This window comes from Rhinoderma darwinii (assembly GCF_050947455.1).
Source record: "Rhinoderma darwinii isolate aRhiDar2 chromosome 11 unlocalized genomic scaffold, aRhiDar2.hap1 SUPER_11_unloc_13, whole genome shotgun sequence".
NCBI classification, from domain to species: Eukaryota; Metazoa; Chordata; class Amphibia; order Anura; family Rhinodermatidae; genus Rhinoderma; species Rhinoderma darwinii.
In genome coordinates, this window is record NW_027461844.1 from 651,067 (window position 1) to 670,075 (window position 19,009).

General features: G+C 44.3%; 1 protein-coding gene across 1 annotated transcript in view; it reads left to right on the plus strand.

Annotated features, from left to right (window-relative positions):
• The first annotated feature begins 374 nt into the window (after window positions 1-374).
• LOC142698001 (uncharacterized) overlaps window positions 375-19,009 on the plus strand; it is a 33,059-nt gene continuing 14,424 nt past the window's right edge. Inside the window, exons 1-2 of the mRNA XM_075847750.1 lie at window positions 375-1,259; window positions 3,621-3,823. Of these exons, the coding sequence (XP_075703865.1) occupies window positions 581-1,259; window positions 3,621-3,823 (882 nt within the window). The 5' untranslated portion in view covers window positions 375-580. The remainder of the gene's footprint in view (window positions 1,260-3,620; window positions 3,824-19,009) is intronic.

Below are 19,009 nucleotides of genomic sequence, written 5' to 3' on the forward strand. Positions count from 1 at the left end.
AACAACCGAACTTGTAAAAAAACACAAACACACAAAAATAATTAGTAACACATAAAAAAGCAAACCAATTATTATTCTTACCTTTCCTGGGTCCAGCGCTGGAGCCGCATTGTCAGCGTGCAGGGCCATGTATCTAATCCAATCATGTGTGATATTGTCAGGGGCCCCCCAGGCTATTGCCTGGGGGACACATGGTCGCACGGCCCCCCATAAGTTGTTAATAAAATATGTTTTTTTGCTTGGTATGTTTTTCTCTCCCCCTTTCCCTCTTTTCTCCATTTGTTATTTTATATTAGAATGGTACTTACCATCGTGGTGTCCCCCGGGTAAGCTGTGCTGGTGGCACGAGCCGGTGTCCAGATGTTTCTGTCTCTGGGCAGTTTGGAGTTGGTCCCAGCTGATTGGACCTAGGTCAGCTGTGCAATTGCATGAGCAGGTTCTGGCAGATTCTATCTCCAGGCAGTTTTGTGGAAGGCCAGCTGATTGGTCATTGATAAAATCCTAAAGGCGGGAAAATTGGACATAAAAGGAGCAGTTCATCGTGGTCAAGCAGCCAGTTTTTGAAGATTGGACCGTCGCCATGGATGTCCTGCTGATGGAGCTGATCAGAAGAGCGGAGTCGGAAGGAGGAGAAAACTGGCTGAGGCAATGCCTAGCAGCAGCGCCGTCGAGGGAAGTCGAGGGAAGAAGCGAACTTGCTGGGCTGGAAGACGACATAGAGGAAGCAGTGTCTCCTGCTGGGTCGTCGCTCGAGGTGCCGTCATCAGCTGCAGCCAAGAGGATGAAGTCTGCAGCAGAGTCATCACTGAGGGTGGAGCGCAGTTCCGGACGTTCGCTCCAGGTGCCGGAGCTTGAGAGGAGGCGGCCGACCGTGTCATCAAAGAAGGTGGCGCACAGTGCCGGAAGTGCGCAGCAAGTGCCGGCGCAATTGGCTAACCCGCTGGCCAGAAGTTTAGTCAGAGAACGGGAGACAACAGGTTGGTCGGGTACCCCCTCCTGCTCCAAGGATGGTGTGGAGGACACAGCGGAAGCGCCGGCCTCACTGGTTTTAGAGGCGGCGCAGGACTTTTCTTCAGAGCTGCAACCGAGGAAGAGGAGCCGGAAGACTAGGGTGGCTTATTCCCCACCCCCGCCAGTATCAAGGAGAAGAAGAGGTCCCAGGAGTCAACTTTCCTGTCAGCAAGTTTCCCCAGGATCTACAGGCACGCAGCAGGAGGTAGCAGAAGTGGTGCACGACCCAGGACAGGTGGAACAGAGTGGTGAGATGCCAGCTACCCCTTATCTGTCCCACCCCATCCCCCCTCCCCTCAATTCTAATGTAATGTTTGATATTTTCAAATTATTAGCTGATTTGGTCAGTAAGTTGGCTGTTCCTGCTAGTTCCCCCGCTGATGTATGGAAGCATAGTAGTCAGCATTTACAGAATGCTGGTTTTAGTAATATTCCTGTTTTAGAGAAAGGAATTGGTGTTTCGGAAACTTGTTGTAAGGAAGTGATGTCTTGCGATATTTCGCCATTAGGTTTTCATTTACAGCCAGCAATTAAGGAGCGTATTTGGAGGAACGAGTTTATAGATCTATTTTCTTTATTACCATCCGCGAAGGAGACTCTTGTCAAGCAGGATGGTAAGTCTGATAAAGATGAGGATAAAAAACGTTCTCCTCCTAAGTCTTTCTTTAACTGGCTACAGGCGTTCTGTATCTATGCTTCAGTTTTAGGGGAAAAGTCTTTCATTAATTCTAGTAATTTATTTCAGCATGTAGACATTATTCTTGAGGCTTACCGCCAGTTTGGTGGTTTAGCATGGTACAATTATGATGAAATGTTTCGCCAGAAGATGGCAGTGTACCCTTCATTAAAATGGGGCACTAAGGATGTTGGTTTGTGGCTTAGTTTAATGCTTCCACAGAGGTCAGTACCCAAGCAGCAGCCTAGTTCTCAGAATACGTTGAGGAAAGGAGTTTGCTTTGCTTATAATGAAGCTCAGTGTAAATGGTTGAACAATTGTCGGTATAAACATGAATGTTCCTTTTGTGGGGGTTCGCACCCAATGTGTCGCTGTTTTAAAAGAGCAAACCAGTCTCAACCCCCTAGTTCCAAAGAACAGTTATCCAAAAGCATGGACGCCAGTGAAATTAATAAGAATGGCGCCTTGGCTAGAAATGTTCCCAGACAGGGAGAAAGCTAATTGAATTTTTAACGGTTTTAAGTTTGGTTTTGATATCCCTTCTTTCAAAGGATCTGGTTGTTGCTGGGTGGATAATTTGAAATCCATCCAGCAGCATAAGGATATTGTGCATCAGAAAATCCTGAAAGAGCTTGAAACTGGCAGGATCGCTGGTCCTTTTATACATCCGCCGTTTACAAACTTTAGACTTTCACCTTTAGGAATTGTCCCTAAGAAGGAATTGAATTCATTCCGTTTAATACATCACCTTTCTTACCCGTTTAAGGCTTCATTAAACGATGATGCTGACAAGTCTAAAGCGACAGTACACTATGCTTCGTTTGATCAGGCTGTCTCTTTATTGAGACAGTTTGGTCAAAATGCTTTTTTAGCAAAAGCTGATATCAAATCAGCTTTCCGTTTACTACCAGTTAACCCTGCAGGTTTCAACTCTCTAGGTTTTCAATTTGAAGGTGATTATTTTTATGACAAATGTTTACCAATGGGTTTTTCTTTATCTTGTTTCTATTTTGAGGCATTTTCATCCTTTTTACATTGGGTAGTGCAGAAGCAAATTCCGGATGGAGGTGTTCTGCACTATCTTGATGATTTTTTGTTTATAGGTGATGCTAGTTCTGAGTTATGTTATTCCTTATTGTTAAAATTTGTCGAGTTTATGAAATTTTTTGGTGTTCCGTTAGCTGAAGAGAAGACTGTGTTTCCATGTAGGTCATTAGAATTTTTAGGTATTAGAATAGATTCTGAGAGAATGGAATTTAGTTTACCAGAGGAAAAATTGTTAAAGTTAAGGGTTTCTTTAGTCAGTATGTTAGCTAGGAAGAAATGTTCATTACGTGATATGCAGTCACTGTTAGGGTTGTTGAGCTTTGCCTCTAGAGTTATTCCTATGGGAAGAGTTTTTTCAAAGCGGCTGTATTTTTCAACAAGGGGTCTTAAGTCACCTAGGTCCCATATTAGGTTAACGGTTCAGCTAAAAGAAGATTTAGCTGTATGGCTAGAATTGTTATCTAAATTTAATGGACGCAGTTGCTGGCAGTTTAATTTTGAGGATTCTGACTCTTTGTCTTTATTTACGGATGCAGCCGGTAGTATGGGCTACGGGGCATTCTTTAATGGTCAATGGTCGGCTGAGTTATGGCCCAGTGCTTGGCGTGTAAGCAAAGTTACTTCAAATATTGTCTTATTGGAATTATTTCCGGTTTTGGTAGCCATAGTTGTATGGGGTCATTATTTTAAGAATAGGAGAATTTTGTTGTTTACGGATAACAAAGGTGTGGTCTTTGCAATTAACACATTATCTTCAAAATGTGAATTAGTAGTTAAGATATTAAGACATTTAACTTTATGTTGTCTGAAGTTGAACATCTGGTTGAAAGCTAGCTATATAGAAGGAAAAAAGAATGATATAGCAGATTCATTATCTCGTTGTCAGTGGCGGAGGTTCAGAACGATGGCACCAGAAGCGGAGCTTTGTGGAATTCCGTGTCCTCCTCATTTATGGAATCTGATTTGGGACTAATCTATGTTAATATTCAGAGATCCTTGGCTCCAAGAACATGGGCTGATTATTCAGCTGCTTGGAAGGAGTGGGTTAATTTCTGTGTTAATGAGAACTGTAATTTCTTTCATAATGAGGTAGGTCTAGTTTTAAAATTTGTATGTAGCCTGATTAGTAGGAGGCTGTCATTTGCCTCCATTTCTAAGTCTCTGGCAGGCATCTCTTTCTTTCTTAAATTAAACAGTTGTCCGGCTATTTCTTCGCTCTTCCCAGTTAAGCAGCTTTTGAAAGGTTACCATAGGTCAGCTCCGGTTGTGGAAAGACGAAGGCCTATTTCATTAGATTTGTTGTTAAAATTATTCAATGTGTTACATTTAGTTTGTTTTAGTAATTTTGAAGTGTGTTTGTTTAGAACAGCATTTGTGTTAATGTTCTTTGCAGCCTTGAGAATAAGCGAACTGGTGGCAGAGAGTAAAGTTTCAGTCCCGGGCCTTTCATTTCAGGATGTTAGTTGCAAAATTGACCATGTTTTGTTATTGTTAAAAAAATCTAAGACAGATCAATTAGGAAAAGGTCGTTTGGTTAGAATTAATCAGTTTTCGGGTTCTGTTCTTTGCCCAGTTTCTAATGTTAAACATTGGTTGTCAATCAGGCCGAGTCTTGGGGTTGCTTTCCTGATTCATCAGAATGGGGATCAGCTGTCCAGATTTCAGTTTAACTCTGTTTTAAAGAAATGTTTGAAGTCCCTGAAGTTGGAGCATTTAAAAATATCCTCCCATTCGTTTAGAATAGGTGCAGCTACGGAAGCTGCACAGTTAGGAATTGATGAAGGGATTATAAAAAGAATTGGAAGGTGGGAGTCTAATAGATTTAAACTTTATGTTCGACCAGACTTGTTAGTAGTGTAATTATATATCCACAGGTAAGCGTTTGGTTGTTTGGATCCTTGGCCACTCTTTTATATTTTGGGCACAGAAGAGAGCCGCGAGAAGGTCCTATACAGAAAATTTGTCTATGGATCCGCTAGTTTTTTCGGTTTTTTGGCATGGGGTAAGGGGTTTGCAATGGAAGAACGTGTTTTCTTTAGTTGAATCACTGAGTTCTTATTGGCCGGATCCGAATTTAATTATCATCCATGCTGGAGGCAATGACCTAGGTAAAGAAAAGACTTTGGACTTACTTTGGGAAATGAGAAGGGATATAGCCTTGATAAAATGTCTTTTCCCTGACGCTACTATTTCCTTTTCAGAGATTATTCCAAGACTGCTATGGTCCTCTGGAAATTATAAGTTTTTGAATCGAATCCGTAAAAGGATTAATAGAGCCATGTCTAAATACATGTCGGTCCTCGGTGGTCTTTCTTATAGACACAGTGACCTTGAAGACCTCACAGACGGGCTGTTCAGAAATGATTGTATACATCTTTCTGATGTGGGTATCGACATTTTCAATTTGGGCCTGCAGAATTTAATTGAAGAATGGCTGCGGTGTTTTGGGGGGGCCATGTCTTGGTAATGTCATGGCTTGTGGGGTTTGTCACCCAGCTAATGCTGGGCGGACTTGGTTTTTATTGGTCAAAATATTTATATTTTATTATTTATTCGATTATTTATGGTTATTCTCTTCGAATTATTTTATCTTAGGTTACCCTTAATAAACACCGTGGCCATTTTTATCCAAAGAAACTGTTGTCATGTTTTATTTCATTTTGATTGAGTATTGTGGGGTTTGTGCTACCATGTCAGGGGCCCCCCAGGCTATTGCCTGGGGGACACATGGTCGCACGGCCCCCCATAAGTTGTTAATAAAATATGTTTTTTTGCTTGGTATGTTTTTCTCTCCCCCTTTCCCTCTTTTCTCCATTTGTTATTTTATATTAGAATGGTACTTACCATCGTGGTGTCCCCCGGGTAAGCTGTGCTGGTGGCACGAGCCGGTTTCCAGATGTTTCTGTCTCTGGGCAGTTTGGAGTTGGTCCCAGCTGATTGGACCTAGGTCAGCTGTGCAATTGCATGAGCAGGTTCTGGCAGATTCTATCTCCAGGCAGTTTTGTGGAAGGCCAGCTGATTGGTCATTGATAAAGTCCTAAAGGCGGGAAAATTGGACATAAAAGGAGCAGTTCATCGTGGTCAAGCAGCCAGTTTTTGAAGATTGGACCGTCGCCCACCCTCCCGCCCTATTGTTCTTAAATTCCTTCACGTCACGTTGTTTGTTAGAGGGGTTTGTCACCCAGCTAATGCTGGGCGGACTTGGTTTTTATTGGTCAAAATATTTATATTTTATTATTTATTCGATTATTTATGGTTATTCTCTTCGAATTATTTTATCTTAGGTTACCCTTAATAAACACCGTGGCCATTTTTATCCAAAGAAACTGTTGTCATGTTTTATTTCATTTTGATTGAGTATTGTGGGGTTTGTGCTACCATGGAAAGAGCGCTATTTGGCGTTTGGAGATCACATTTAGCAGGAATGATTTGAGGAGGCAATGTCACATTTGCAAAGCCCCTGAGGGGCAAAACAATGAAAACGCCCAAATAGTGAATCCATTTAGGAAACAACACCCCTTGAGGAATCCATCTAGGATTATTGTGAACATTTTGACCCCATAGATGTTTCATAGAATTTATTTGAATTGGGCAGTGAAAATAAAAACAATCCTTTTTCTTCAATAAGACGTAGCTTTACCGCAAATTTTTTTGTTTTCTCAACAAATAATGGAAAAAAAGAACAAAACATTTGTAAAGCAATTTCTCCCGAGTACGGCAATACCCCATATGTGGTCATAAACTGCTGTTTGGGCACACGGCAAGGCTCAGAAAGGAAGGAGCGCCATTTGGAGTGCAGATTTTGCTGGATTGGTTTCTGGGCACCTGTGGGACCAAAACTGTGGAAACCCCCCAGTAGTGACCACATTTTGGAAACTACACCCCTCAATGCATTTACCTAGCGGTGTAGTAAGCATGTTAACCCTGCAGGTGTTTTGTAGAAATTAGTGTGCACTTGATGTTGCAGAGTGAAAATGGGATTTTTTTTTCCATATATATGCCAATATGTGGTGCCCAGATTGTGCCACCATAACATGACAGCTCTCTAATTATTATGCTGGGTTTCCTGGTTTTAGAAACACCCTTCATGTGGCCCTAATCTTTTGCCGAACATTCGACCAGGCTCAGGAGTGAAAGCGTACCATGCGAAATCGAGGCCTAATTTGGCGATTTATAAAGTATTGTATCACAATTGCAGAGGCTCAGATGTGAAATAATAAAAAGAAAGCACTGAGAAGTGACCCCATTTGGAAACTGCACCCCTCAAGGCATCTATTAAGGGGTGTAGTGAGCATTTTCACCCACAGGTATTTTCCATAAATGATTGCGCTGCGGATGGTGCAAAGTAAAAATTTATATTTTTTCCTAGAAATGCCATTTCAATGGCAAATATGTAATGCCCAGCTTATGTCACTGGAGACACACACCCCAAAAATTGTTAAAAGGGTTCTCCCGGGTATGACAATGCCATATATGTGGAAGGAAACTGCTGTTTGGGCACACTGTAGGGTTCAGATGGGTGGGAGCGTCATTTGGCTTTTGGAGCGTGGAATTTGCTTGGTAATTGTTTGGAGTGTTTCCGTTTATAATGTGGGGCATATGTGAGCTGGGCAGAGTATATCAGGGATACAATACAACCTATAAATTGGAGTCTAGCACAAGAACAATGAGTAAAACAATGAAAGTTTAATGGATCAATTAAAATGAACAGACATATATAACAACATAGAGATGATTACCACATGAAGAAGATGGACAACCAGAAATAAAGGAGTATAAAGCGGCACTGTGTACATAGGCTAAGGCACAGCTGTAATACAATGTATTGATAACAATCAATGTGCAAACAGCCAAATATCAAACACTGAAAAACCGCTGGGTAATTTATACAATAGTGAGGAGTATGCTGTAAGATGTCTCAATGTAAGTAACTGGGACAAAAGCCCATAAGTAGTGCAATTACGAGACTACAGCTCCATAAAATGTCATAATACGACAATGAATGCATATCTCTTACCCATGATGACGTGACTGGTGTCCTCCCCGACGCGCGTTTCGGCCCGGAAGCCTTCGTCTGGGGGTGGTGTCATGAAGTGACCTACGGCCTTATAAATAACCCCCCGCCAATCCCCAAAGGGGAAAGAAATACAGTTCCCGAGCGACTGTGCACTCAATCTCACGGACCGGCAAAAGAGCATCCGGGTCACAGACCCGGAAGCCGACAGTATGGAACCCACGTGTCAGGCGTCCGGGTCAGGAACAGGAGGCCAGGGGCCGAAAGCCGGAGCGCGACATCGCGCATGCGCACAGTAGGACTAGTAATATGCCAGAGGATACTGGCAACAACACGCAGCGCCCACTAGGGGCGCGCAATGAGAACCGAACCCGAGATTTAAAACATAAAACCCACAGATAATAATTCAATGAGAATAGCTGTCCCTATCCTTTCCCTAACTAGTATAATACAAGAGGGGAAGGGCATAAGAAAGGGGAAAAGAAAAAGTTCATCGGCCTGTACCGAAAGGTAATGTTGAGGAGTCAAAAAATAAAAAATATATAAATAAATAAATAATAAATGAAAAAAGAATATGCATAAGTGTAAATATAATGCATGATGCAACTAAATACTATATAGAATGGCTAAAAAACCATGGTTTTGAGTGTTACGCATCATTACTGCATGCATGACCCATGCCAATGACCGAATTACACATGTTGCGGTGCCAGATGCACCCCAGCGTCTGTTGCCAGATGGCATGTATTTTATGAGTCTATCGATATGCCCATAATGAAACACACTATAATGGCCGTGTAATGGAGATATACACGTATTATTGATTAACAACTATACGAAGTGTGTTTATCTATATGTTAAAAAGTACAGTCAATTACATAATGTTAAATAAATGTAAAACATGTGAAAAAAACCCGCATGGATGTCAATATTAAGCCAATATATATATATATATACACATCACCTTAGTGCTGATGCATTTACGTGTATATGTGTTACATAGCTGGCCATATCATGGCTAGTAGTTGATGACAGAACTATAGACGGACTGCAAAAACAGCCCATATGTTGTAATAAACTAGTGGATGTGAGACATGTGAGCGTGCGAGGAACAAACAATGACCAGGGAATTTACAGACTACGGCCATGATCAATAAACACTGAACAAGTGACATGACAAAGCTTGGTGGCTAAAATAATACGGATATGGGTATGAAATGTTAAAAGTGAAATATGAGTAAATGTTGGTGAGTGATACAAGCAAAATATCAAAACCAATGATAATGAGTGATAAGTACCCGTAATATAAAACAATAATAATACTGTGCAGTGACCAATACTTTAATAAAAAGGACATGACAACAAGTGACGAAACAATCATAAGTGAAGTATATAGTGTTATATAGATGTCCAAAACATCATCGAGGATGAAGTTGCCATCAGTGCAACAAACGTAGGTGCCCCCACCCGTATCCCTTATATAATTAGTGCAAGTTTTATACATCACAAATTATTGCATACATACAAAAACAAGCACTTGATGGATTAACATCACTAAATATGACAAAAAATATAAAAATATTAAAAATACCACTTGATAAAATTTGTGAGGTTAATACATCATAGAATGTCTGTCAGACATGAAACATTGACAACCAGCAATCATACCACACCCGTGGTGGTGCAATAGAAAAAAGATCACAATAACAGCTATATAGTGTATACCCACGTAGAGGGATGCAGCATATTGTTATCTACTCAAACCAAACAATAGGAAAATGAATACAAAAATAAATAAAAAAATGACATACAGGCTGGAACAGATACAGAGTGGGTATATTCAAGTGTTGGGCCAGGATGAAAATTCATGCTGCCAGGATGCGTCGTCCACAGAGCATAAACACCCATTGGATGGTGGAGGAAGAGAAGTCGTCATAGGCGCAGAAGGTCAGTAGAATGTCATGTCGCAGCACGTACACCATATGCAAATGGCAATCTAGGACAACTAAAAGCAGTCATATGTTAAAAAATTGCTATTGCTGTACACATAACACATTAGTTAAAAACAAAACAACACCGTGAGAGATCCCCACACCCCTATAGGAAAGCTGCAAACCCAAGGGTTTCATTCAACCCCTTTGGTTGTAGTGTTTTGAGTTTCCAAATCCACTTGGATTCTACTCGCAATAATTACACATCATTACACGTGGTATCTAGGTTACATCAACACTTTCATGACGTATCTTGTGGTTCGCGTTTGGGCATTGGAGATGAAGAAGACTGGAAGAAGTCATCATGGCGTTCTGGGCCGGATGAAGAAGAAAAGAGAACGTGAACAACTCCAATCTAAGAAGATGTCACATGTGAGTCACTGAATTTCACTGCACTGTATTCGCTTATATGGTCGGCAGAATGCCTGTGTAGGACTGATACCTGTCACAATATGGTGGAAATATTGGTTTTTGTTTTACAACACACGTTTTTAGTACACAATTAAGAGTGTTCACATTATTTCTATATAGTTGAAGTGTAGACCCCCAAGAATTATTTCCTTTGGTGGGTCCAAGGTACCTCAGTCAGACACTGAGTGTACAGATCCTTGCATTAAGATATTGTATTACTGTCCGTAGCCTTAGTGGAGAATTTATTAACCTTGCTAAGCCGCTTATCTGGCATAGAAAAGTCCCAAAAGTCGCAATTTGCGGGAAAGTTTTCGGTCAGTTTACTCTGCCTTTGGCACTTTTTGAAAAGTGTGTGGCGCTTTGCGGAAAGGGCCGACAATTTTACTATCATTAACGCCAGTAACGGGCGTAATGTAAAGCAGAAATCAACGCCAGCTCCGAGTTAGTGTACAATTTTACATTGAGTGTGCAACAAAAGGCCTAAGCCAGACCCTGTATCTCCCCCACTAATCAGACTGTTTTGTGCCACAAGACATGTGTTTTGCCCACCCCCCTAAAAAAAAAAAAAAGATATATATATCTGAGACAGCGTATCTATAAGGGTATATTCACACGCTGTGTTTTCAGGCGTATTTTGGGGCGTAAACGCCTTCAAATACGACTGAAAAATCGGTAGCCCAATGCCTACAAACACTGCCTATTGTATTTTAAAAAGGCATTTAAAAAGAAGGAGCATGTCACTTCTTGAGCCGTTTTTGGAGATTTTTTCATTGTGTCAATGGAAAAACAGCTCCAAAAACATCTAGAAAAAAACACCTCAAAAAACGTTTCCAGCTTCAAAAACGGCTGTAAATCAAAGTTTGTGTTCTCTGAAAACAGCTCTGTAATTTTCAGCCATTTTTGACTTTGCGTGTGAACCCTAAGACTATGTCACCTGATAGCTCTGCTACTTGATAGGAGACAGCGGCTCAGCAGACAGTATCACATATAATATGCTTAGATACAACGGCTTAGCAGACAGTATCACACATGCTAGGCCCAATTAGAAGGTTAATTGGGAAAAAATGTCTTATGGTGTTTTTCGATAAAGGTCACTTGAACTGGTATCATTTAAACAGTTAACCGATGAATGGCGCTGTTTATGTGGAATTTACCCTGCGGCCTAATGTACCATATAATGAATTAAAAAAACAATGTAAAATAAAAACTACATTTTGTGGGGTGTATTGAATTTTTTTTTTTAATTCCGCCATTTCTGTTTTGATTTTACAGTGTTCATCGGGCGCCATGAATTGCATGATAACTTGATTCTGCGGGTCGTTACGATTATGGCGATACCAAATTTATATAGTTTTTATATTTTACTTCATAATTTGTTTTTGTGACGCTGCATTCGAAGATGAACGGCATAGTTTTTCAATGCAACAGCACTTCATAGGGCAGGAAGGGGTTAAAACCCACTCTCTGAAACCCCCTTCAAGATACATTTCAACTAATCTGGTCCCCATGGCAGAAATCTGTCTTTCCATCTGGCACCTCCAGCAGACTCCTTTCAGTCTAGTTTGATTTCTTTTACCTCAGAGTTCCTCTTTTTCCCTTTTTTTAATTTCTTCTCCTTCTCCCCCATTTTTTTGAACTATTTCTAACAGGGGCTGTGCAGGATTAGAAAAATATGGCTGCTTTCTTCCAAAAACAGCACCACACCTATCCACAGGTTGTATCTGGTATTGCAGGTTAGCTCCATTGAAGTGAATGGTAATGAGCTGTAGTACCACACACAACCTATGGACAGGTGTGGTGCTGGTTTTTGGAGAAAGCAGACAAGTTATCTCATCCTGGACAACCCTTTGTCATGGATCGTTCTTGTGCGGAGATGCTCCCTGCATTATCCCTTTTCCTTTATGGCCGCTGATATGTTCTATTCAGCTTTATGGCCTCTGTGGTAAGTACACTGCCAGTCATTAAAGGGTTAACACTTCAGACCACTGTGGGTGACGTCACAATGTATGAGGCGGCAGTGGTAATAAACTCCTGCAGTAATGATGATGAATGAGCTGATGTCATAAACACAAATGTTTATGACATAAAGAAGATTCCATATTAGAAGGTTTTACTGCCACATTCAGCGCCATATTGGATGGGACTGAGGACCTTGAGCTTGACTTCCCCACCAATGCCGACCTGATGTAATTTGGAGGTTCTAGCAGGGAAACCCTTCACCCCAGACCACTTCTTCATCACAGTGATGCCATCCTCTTCATACGGGTTGTCTGTAATAGAGGGGGGTTTCCAGCAGGAGATCCCCCCCTATTAGCCAGAGCGGAGACAGGTGCTACAAGGAGGCATCTGGAGGACCCGTCTCATCCGTGGATCGCCCATTCATGTTAATGGGTGCCCAGGAAGACAGACATCCGCCTAGCCAACCAGATCAGCCGATTTATGTGTTTTATGTCGTTCGTTCATTGTCTTGTCTTTCCTTGAAAATCTGAGAAAATGTACAAATTCTGTTACAAATGATATTTTGGCACCTTCTAAGCCCAGAGGAAGGGCAATCCTCCAGCCATGGTTTCCCTAGAGGTTTCCCCCACAGGGGGTTTTTCCTTTCCTGCGTGCTGGAGGGTGACTCTTCGTGAGTCGGAGGTTTGCCATTTTGGGTTTGGTCATATAATATAATAAAAGTTTTGACCATTTAACACCCAATTATAATGTTTTGTGTCTTTATTTTGCATGACTTGGGGTAAGTCGAGTGATGTATGTGTATGCAAATTACACTTACCTATATATCTGTTCCCCATTCATAACCCACACCTTTCTCTCAAGAAGACTCGACTCCGAGGGTTTGGATAAAGTGGCTACAGCAGCCATTTTATTAAGAAATAAATATAAAAGTTAGTTAACTCAATTAACCATAATTAAATAATATCTATAATATTTATTAACAAAAACAATAATAAATCAATAATGCACGAACCATAAATTATAACCCAAACACGTCAGACACCACTGACAAACAATCATTAACACATAGACTAGGAGAAGTCCTTGGAGCTATCATTAACTTTTTATGTTACCGGCTATCTGCCCCACCATTTTACCCCCAGCAGTAAAAACCCAGCTCAGAGGCACCAATATTCCTGGCAGATGCCGTAAGGTAACTGCCACCTCTCCCAAGGGATAACACCCTAAGGAAATCACACTATCCAACCGCCAGACAGTGTCCTTTCATCTTTAAAACCCAGGGGGATCCATACCCACGGTGCATCCCCCCCATAATTATTTGTCTAACTCCAAGGACTCCCCAGCCACAGCGTACAGGCCTTGACCCCCTCAAGCCTGAGAGTTCCGCCCCAACAAAATAGCCCTCTCAATGCCATCCTGCAAGCCCAAGCACCACAAATCTGTTCCCACACCATTCAGGTGAACACCATCTGCACTCCAATACGCTCCAACTCCAGCTTCCAAGTCCCAGTGCCGAACACATATGCCACCATTCCGCGCAACAAATGCAGACACCGCCCTGTTAACTTTTATCCTGGCTTTGTTGATCCGCTCCACCGACCGTGCCAAACGCCAGGATTTTCTAGGCACAGTATCCGACCACACCGTGATCAAGTTCGGGTATAACGACCACAGGTGCAACAGATCGTGTTTTATGTCCCGAACCAATTCACGGAACGGGCAGGCCCCAAGATCGTTGCGCACAAGAAATTGTCTAAATAATGAATGATCGAATCCACCCCCACCACAGATTTGACCACCCATTCCAAAAATGAGTTCAACGCCTCAAAGTACGCACAAGAAATGGAACAACCCATGGGGAGACACCGATCCACATAAAAACTGCCCCCCAAAAACACCCCAGTAAACGCTGATTATCCACATGCACCGGAAACAGCCAAAAAGCCGCCTCGACATCCGTCTTGGCCATTAACGCCCCCCTACCATGGAAACGCACCCACTGCACCGCCGCGTCGAATGACGTATACACGACCGAGCAAAGATCCCTATCTATCCCGTCATTAACCGACAAGCCCTTAGGATAAGACAAATGGTGAATCAAATGGTATTTGTTCGCCTCCTTCTTCGGGACAACCCCCAGCGGGGAGACGACCAAACCCGGGATGTGGAGAGAACTAAAGGGCCCCGCCATGCGCCCCAAATCCACGTCTTTTGCCAATTTCTCCCTAACCACGTCAGGATGCTGGTAAGCTGACTTCAGATTTTTTATGGAAAAGGGGAACCTGTTAGGAGGGGAGGGGATACAAAAACTCACATTAAAACCATCAAACAACAACTGCGTGTTGGCCCTGTCCGGATAACTATTTAGAAAACTGACCATCCTTTCCTTCTTCACTGGCATCACCACCATGACTGGCATTAAACCCCCCTCCCCCACCTCGTTTTCCCTTGCGCAAGCATTTAGATGCCCCGTGGGGCGCACCATTGCATTGAGAACAAAGGTGCTTGAACATACAACCTGCACCGAATTTACACTGCCCCTCATTGTATTGCCAGCACAGCCCGAGCTTTGCATTGCCCCCTAAACTGGATTGACCAGATTGGCCTGCTGCCTCCCCCGCTCCCGGGAAAGGACTGGCCCGGTCGAACCGGAGCCGTTACCCATAACCAGAGGGCAAAATCCTTGTGGTCCCACCTAATATTGGGCCGAACCGCCTTCCGTTGTCTAAACTGCTTAACGTAGACAAGCTACCCCCCATATACCCTATGGGCTTCCCTGATGGCATCCATATAGTAAAACAGGGGGGAGCAATGTTCCGGAGCCTTTTCACCAATAATACTGGCCAAAATGGCGAACGCTTGCAACCAGTTAACAAATGTCTTAAGGATAAGGCGGTAACTACGCTTTTCCTCCTCCTCCTTCTTACTCTCATCTCGCTTCCCCTTCTCCAGATTAAATTTTTCCAGGGGCAACAATGAAAAAATGTCTACGTACTCGTCCTTCCAATTTTTTTCCCGAACTTCCTGCTTCAAGTGTGCCCCCAAAGGTCCTTCAAAACACACATAAACCTCCCCCCTGGCTATATCGTCCAATCGAACACCATCAACCGCCGCCGCCGAGTCGGTCTGAACAGACACCGCCACCGATTCTGTATTTGCTCCTACACTCGCAGCGGCCGCCGCCGGGGCATTAAACCCTACCCCACCAGCCCCCACCCACGCCGCCACAGGAGACCGTGAAGGGGCGACCCCCGTCCCGTCGAGCCGGCCTAACAATTCCTTGACGCAACCGACCAACTCTCGCAGACTATCCCCCCCACCCCCAACATTCACAAACCTAGACCCCACATCACATACCCGCTCCCCAACCGTGGAACCCTCCCCCGACACAGGAGACAAGTATAGCAGGAAAAGGTAAAGACGGTGAAAACGACTCACCGAGATGCACAGGCGCTGTGGACCCATCAGCTGGACTGTCCTGTCCACGAAGCTCATCCTCAAGGTCTTCGGCAGATCTGGTCCCCGATCCATGGCAGCACGCACAGGCGTGCTCAACGGCCGGAACCGAGGTGGGGGAGGGGTGGGCTCCCAGGCTCTCTCTCTGGCAGTTGACCGGCACCGGAGGGCCGGCAGCTCGCCGCCCGGAAGTCTCCCTCGAAACGGACGACCTAGGCCTGCGGCCCAATGCATGTCCCTTGCTTCCTCCAGATCGCCGTGGAGCTCCACCCCCAGCCGGCACATCACCAGGGGCAGCCGTCCAAACCATGGAACCCGGCGTAGAACTGGCGAGTGGAGGGGCGACCGGAAGTAGGGGCCACACCCCCCCACCTCCGCTGAACTCCGCCGTGAAGCGGTAATTCCTCCCGACCCTGGCACCCGCTGCAGTATCAGTGTTGCCAGACGCTTGAGCCGGAGGGTCCCTCACAGGGCTCCCTCTGCGACGCCGGGTCCGAGGAGCCACGTCGGGGCTCAGCCTTTCTAGAGGACGCGAGCGCCGGGCCCGGCGCGGGGGAGAGACAGCCAAAGGTACCGGAGCGTTGGCCACCACTGCAGCTTGTTCCTCCAACCAGGCGGGGCCGAATGCAGCAGCCGCCGCCCGCATCTGCTCAATGAACTGCTGCGCTGACATGAGGTAAGATGGCCGCCGGATGGGAGATGCGTGGATGGATGTCTTACTCCGTGCGCTGCTCCCGACCAAAAGACCGGGAAGTCAGCGTACTTCCGGCTAACCCTCACCGGATCCCCTCCCTCTCCTAGACCCACACCCTCCACTAACCCTCCCCTTTGGCTGTGACACGATCCTCCCTCCTATCCCCGTCATGTCTGGCCTACCCTCCACTGTGGCAGGGTCCGTCCGGCCTGTGCTTTCTTTGGTTTGGTGCTTGGGATTTTGGGTCTATCACATATCACAAAATCATCTACTTCCCACACTGACAAAGAATGGAGACAACAAGCGTTGCTGCACAATTAAGTGTACACATCCTTACATTAAGATATTGTATTACGGTCTTTAGCCTTTGGGGGGAATATATTAACCTTTCTACAACAGTTTACTAGCGTAGAAAATTCACAAAATGCGCAAATGTCAAAATTTTGGGGGCAAAAAATGGGCAGGGCTTAGCAGAATTGGCCAACAATTTAACTGTAATTTACGCCAGTAACTGATGTAAATTATAGCAGAAATCTATATGTATAGTGCGGCCCAGATTTATCTCTGGGGGCGTAACAAGGCAAAGTTCCGTGCCAGACCCATACCTCCCCAGTTACCTCACCACTCCGATACTCCCTCCCGGATTCCCTCAGGCTCTTACAGCAGGCCGCAGCACCTAGAAAGTACTGATGACAGGCCGCGTTGCAGCTAAAAGATGCGACACATTTATTAAGAGTCGTTCGCCTGTTAATAAATGTGTTGCATCTTACTCCAGCAAACTGTTTAATAGGACTGGTGTATGAAACGCCAGTATTAAAGGGAATGTGTCACTAAAATGTTTTATTTTTTTTCAGTTAAACAGTTAGTATATAAATGATTACACATTGTTTTAATTTTTTTAATTTTTTCACAAGTCAGGAAATATTATAAATTCGATTCTAATTTATAACATTTCCATGTGCTGGTCACTAGAGGGAGCAATTCCCAAAATTGCAGCATTGGCATGTGGTAAAGCAACCTCATTGCCTTATGCTGCAAATTTGTAGTAGACACACTCACTCTAGTGTCCTCACAGAATCCCCCCTCCTTTATCCTGGCTAGTGCCAGGAGAAAGGAGGGGGTTGAATGTTCACACCTCCTACACTGTGTGCCGCCATTTTCTGAGCGAATGCACAGTGTAGGAGGATTAGATACAGTGCTCAGCAGACAGTATAACACTAACATACACACACACATCACATACACAAACATAATTTACCTGCTCCTGCCGCCGCTGCCGCCTCCGCCCTGCCGCTCCTAGTCCTTGCGTCTGCGCTGCTTTAAACATATGGCCGGAAGCCACGACTGGAAGTCGTCATCTTACTGTCCGGCCGTGGCTTCCGGTCCACATGAAAATGGTGCCGGATGTCGCTCTACCAAAGACCTTCCTTTTGGTCTGTGTGGGAGTGGCGCATGCGCCGTTCCCACACAGACGGTGTACGCTATAGTGAATGGAACGGCTCCCGTTCGCATTCTCTATGGGGATGTATGTGCCGAATTCCGTGACACCTTCCGTGACACCTTCCCTTTAAAGGGGTTTTCCACGTTCTGACAACTGATGACCTATCCACTTGATAGGTCATCAGTATATGATTGGTGTGTGTCCGACACCTGGACCCCGCACCGATCCGGCACTCCAGCTGCCTCCGTGCACCGGACAACACTGCCGGAAGCAGATGGCTCCGGTCAAAGAATAGAGGCCGAGCTGCAGTTCTGCCGAACGGCCGCTATGCAGTGATTGGAGCCATCTGCTTCAGGCAGTGTTGTCCAGTGAACGGAGGCCGCTGGACTGGCAGATCGGTGCGGGGTCTGGTGTAGTAACGATTGTTTGCCCCATACATTACCGATGATTGCTCCTTGTGACACGCTGTATCGACGATTGGCGCTGGTTTTCATGGTCAGTATCGGGAAGTCTAAAAGGACCTTTATTTCCTCAGACACCACCATAACTAGGCATTGGAACCAACCCTTCCACCTCAGCGGGTAAAGATTAACCTTCTAAAAGGGTCACTATATTCACATAAGGGCTAACGGTGAAAACACAGAGGGGCTCACCATATATCCAGCGTATAACTGTGTCCTCCAAATCTTACGGAGCAGGAGTTGTTCTAGATTTCTGTTTATGTCCCAGACACGTTCATACCATTTTAGACAATGAATCGACATGTCGCAAACTTGTGGTGAAACCTAGCACCGCATGTAAAGAATCTTTAAAAAATATGCTAGAAGAAGGAATTGGATTAGGAGTATTAGCCAAGAAACAGGCAGAATACTTACTGATAGAATTCCCTATTGTTCCCATATTCCATGGGATGCCAAAAATCCATAAATTTGCATGGTCTTGAAACTTGCGTTATCTGTGACGTAGTTGGCTAGTACCCCTGCAAACAGGCCTGCCATCAGGGTAGTACCGCTGGTACTACTGTCAGGGGCCTGGCCACAAAAGTAAAATAAAGTGGGCAGCCGCCGCTCATCAAGGTTATAGATGAGCGAAACGGGACAACCGAACCCGGTTTCGGTCCGAACATAGGGAAAAGTTCGGTTCGCAGCGAATCCGAACTTCACCGGGTTCGGCCGAACACGTTTTGACCGAACCCGGTCAAAAATATTATACAAATCGGCAGCCACTTGTCTCGATCAATCACTGATAGAGAAAAGAGGCTGCTGATTAAAAATAAAATAAAAAGCATTTCATACGTACCCGGTCGTTG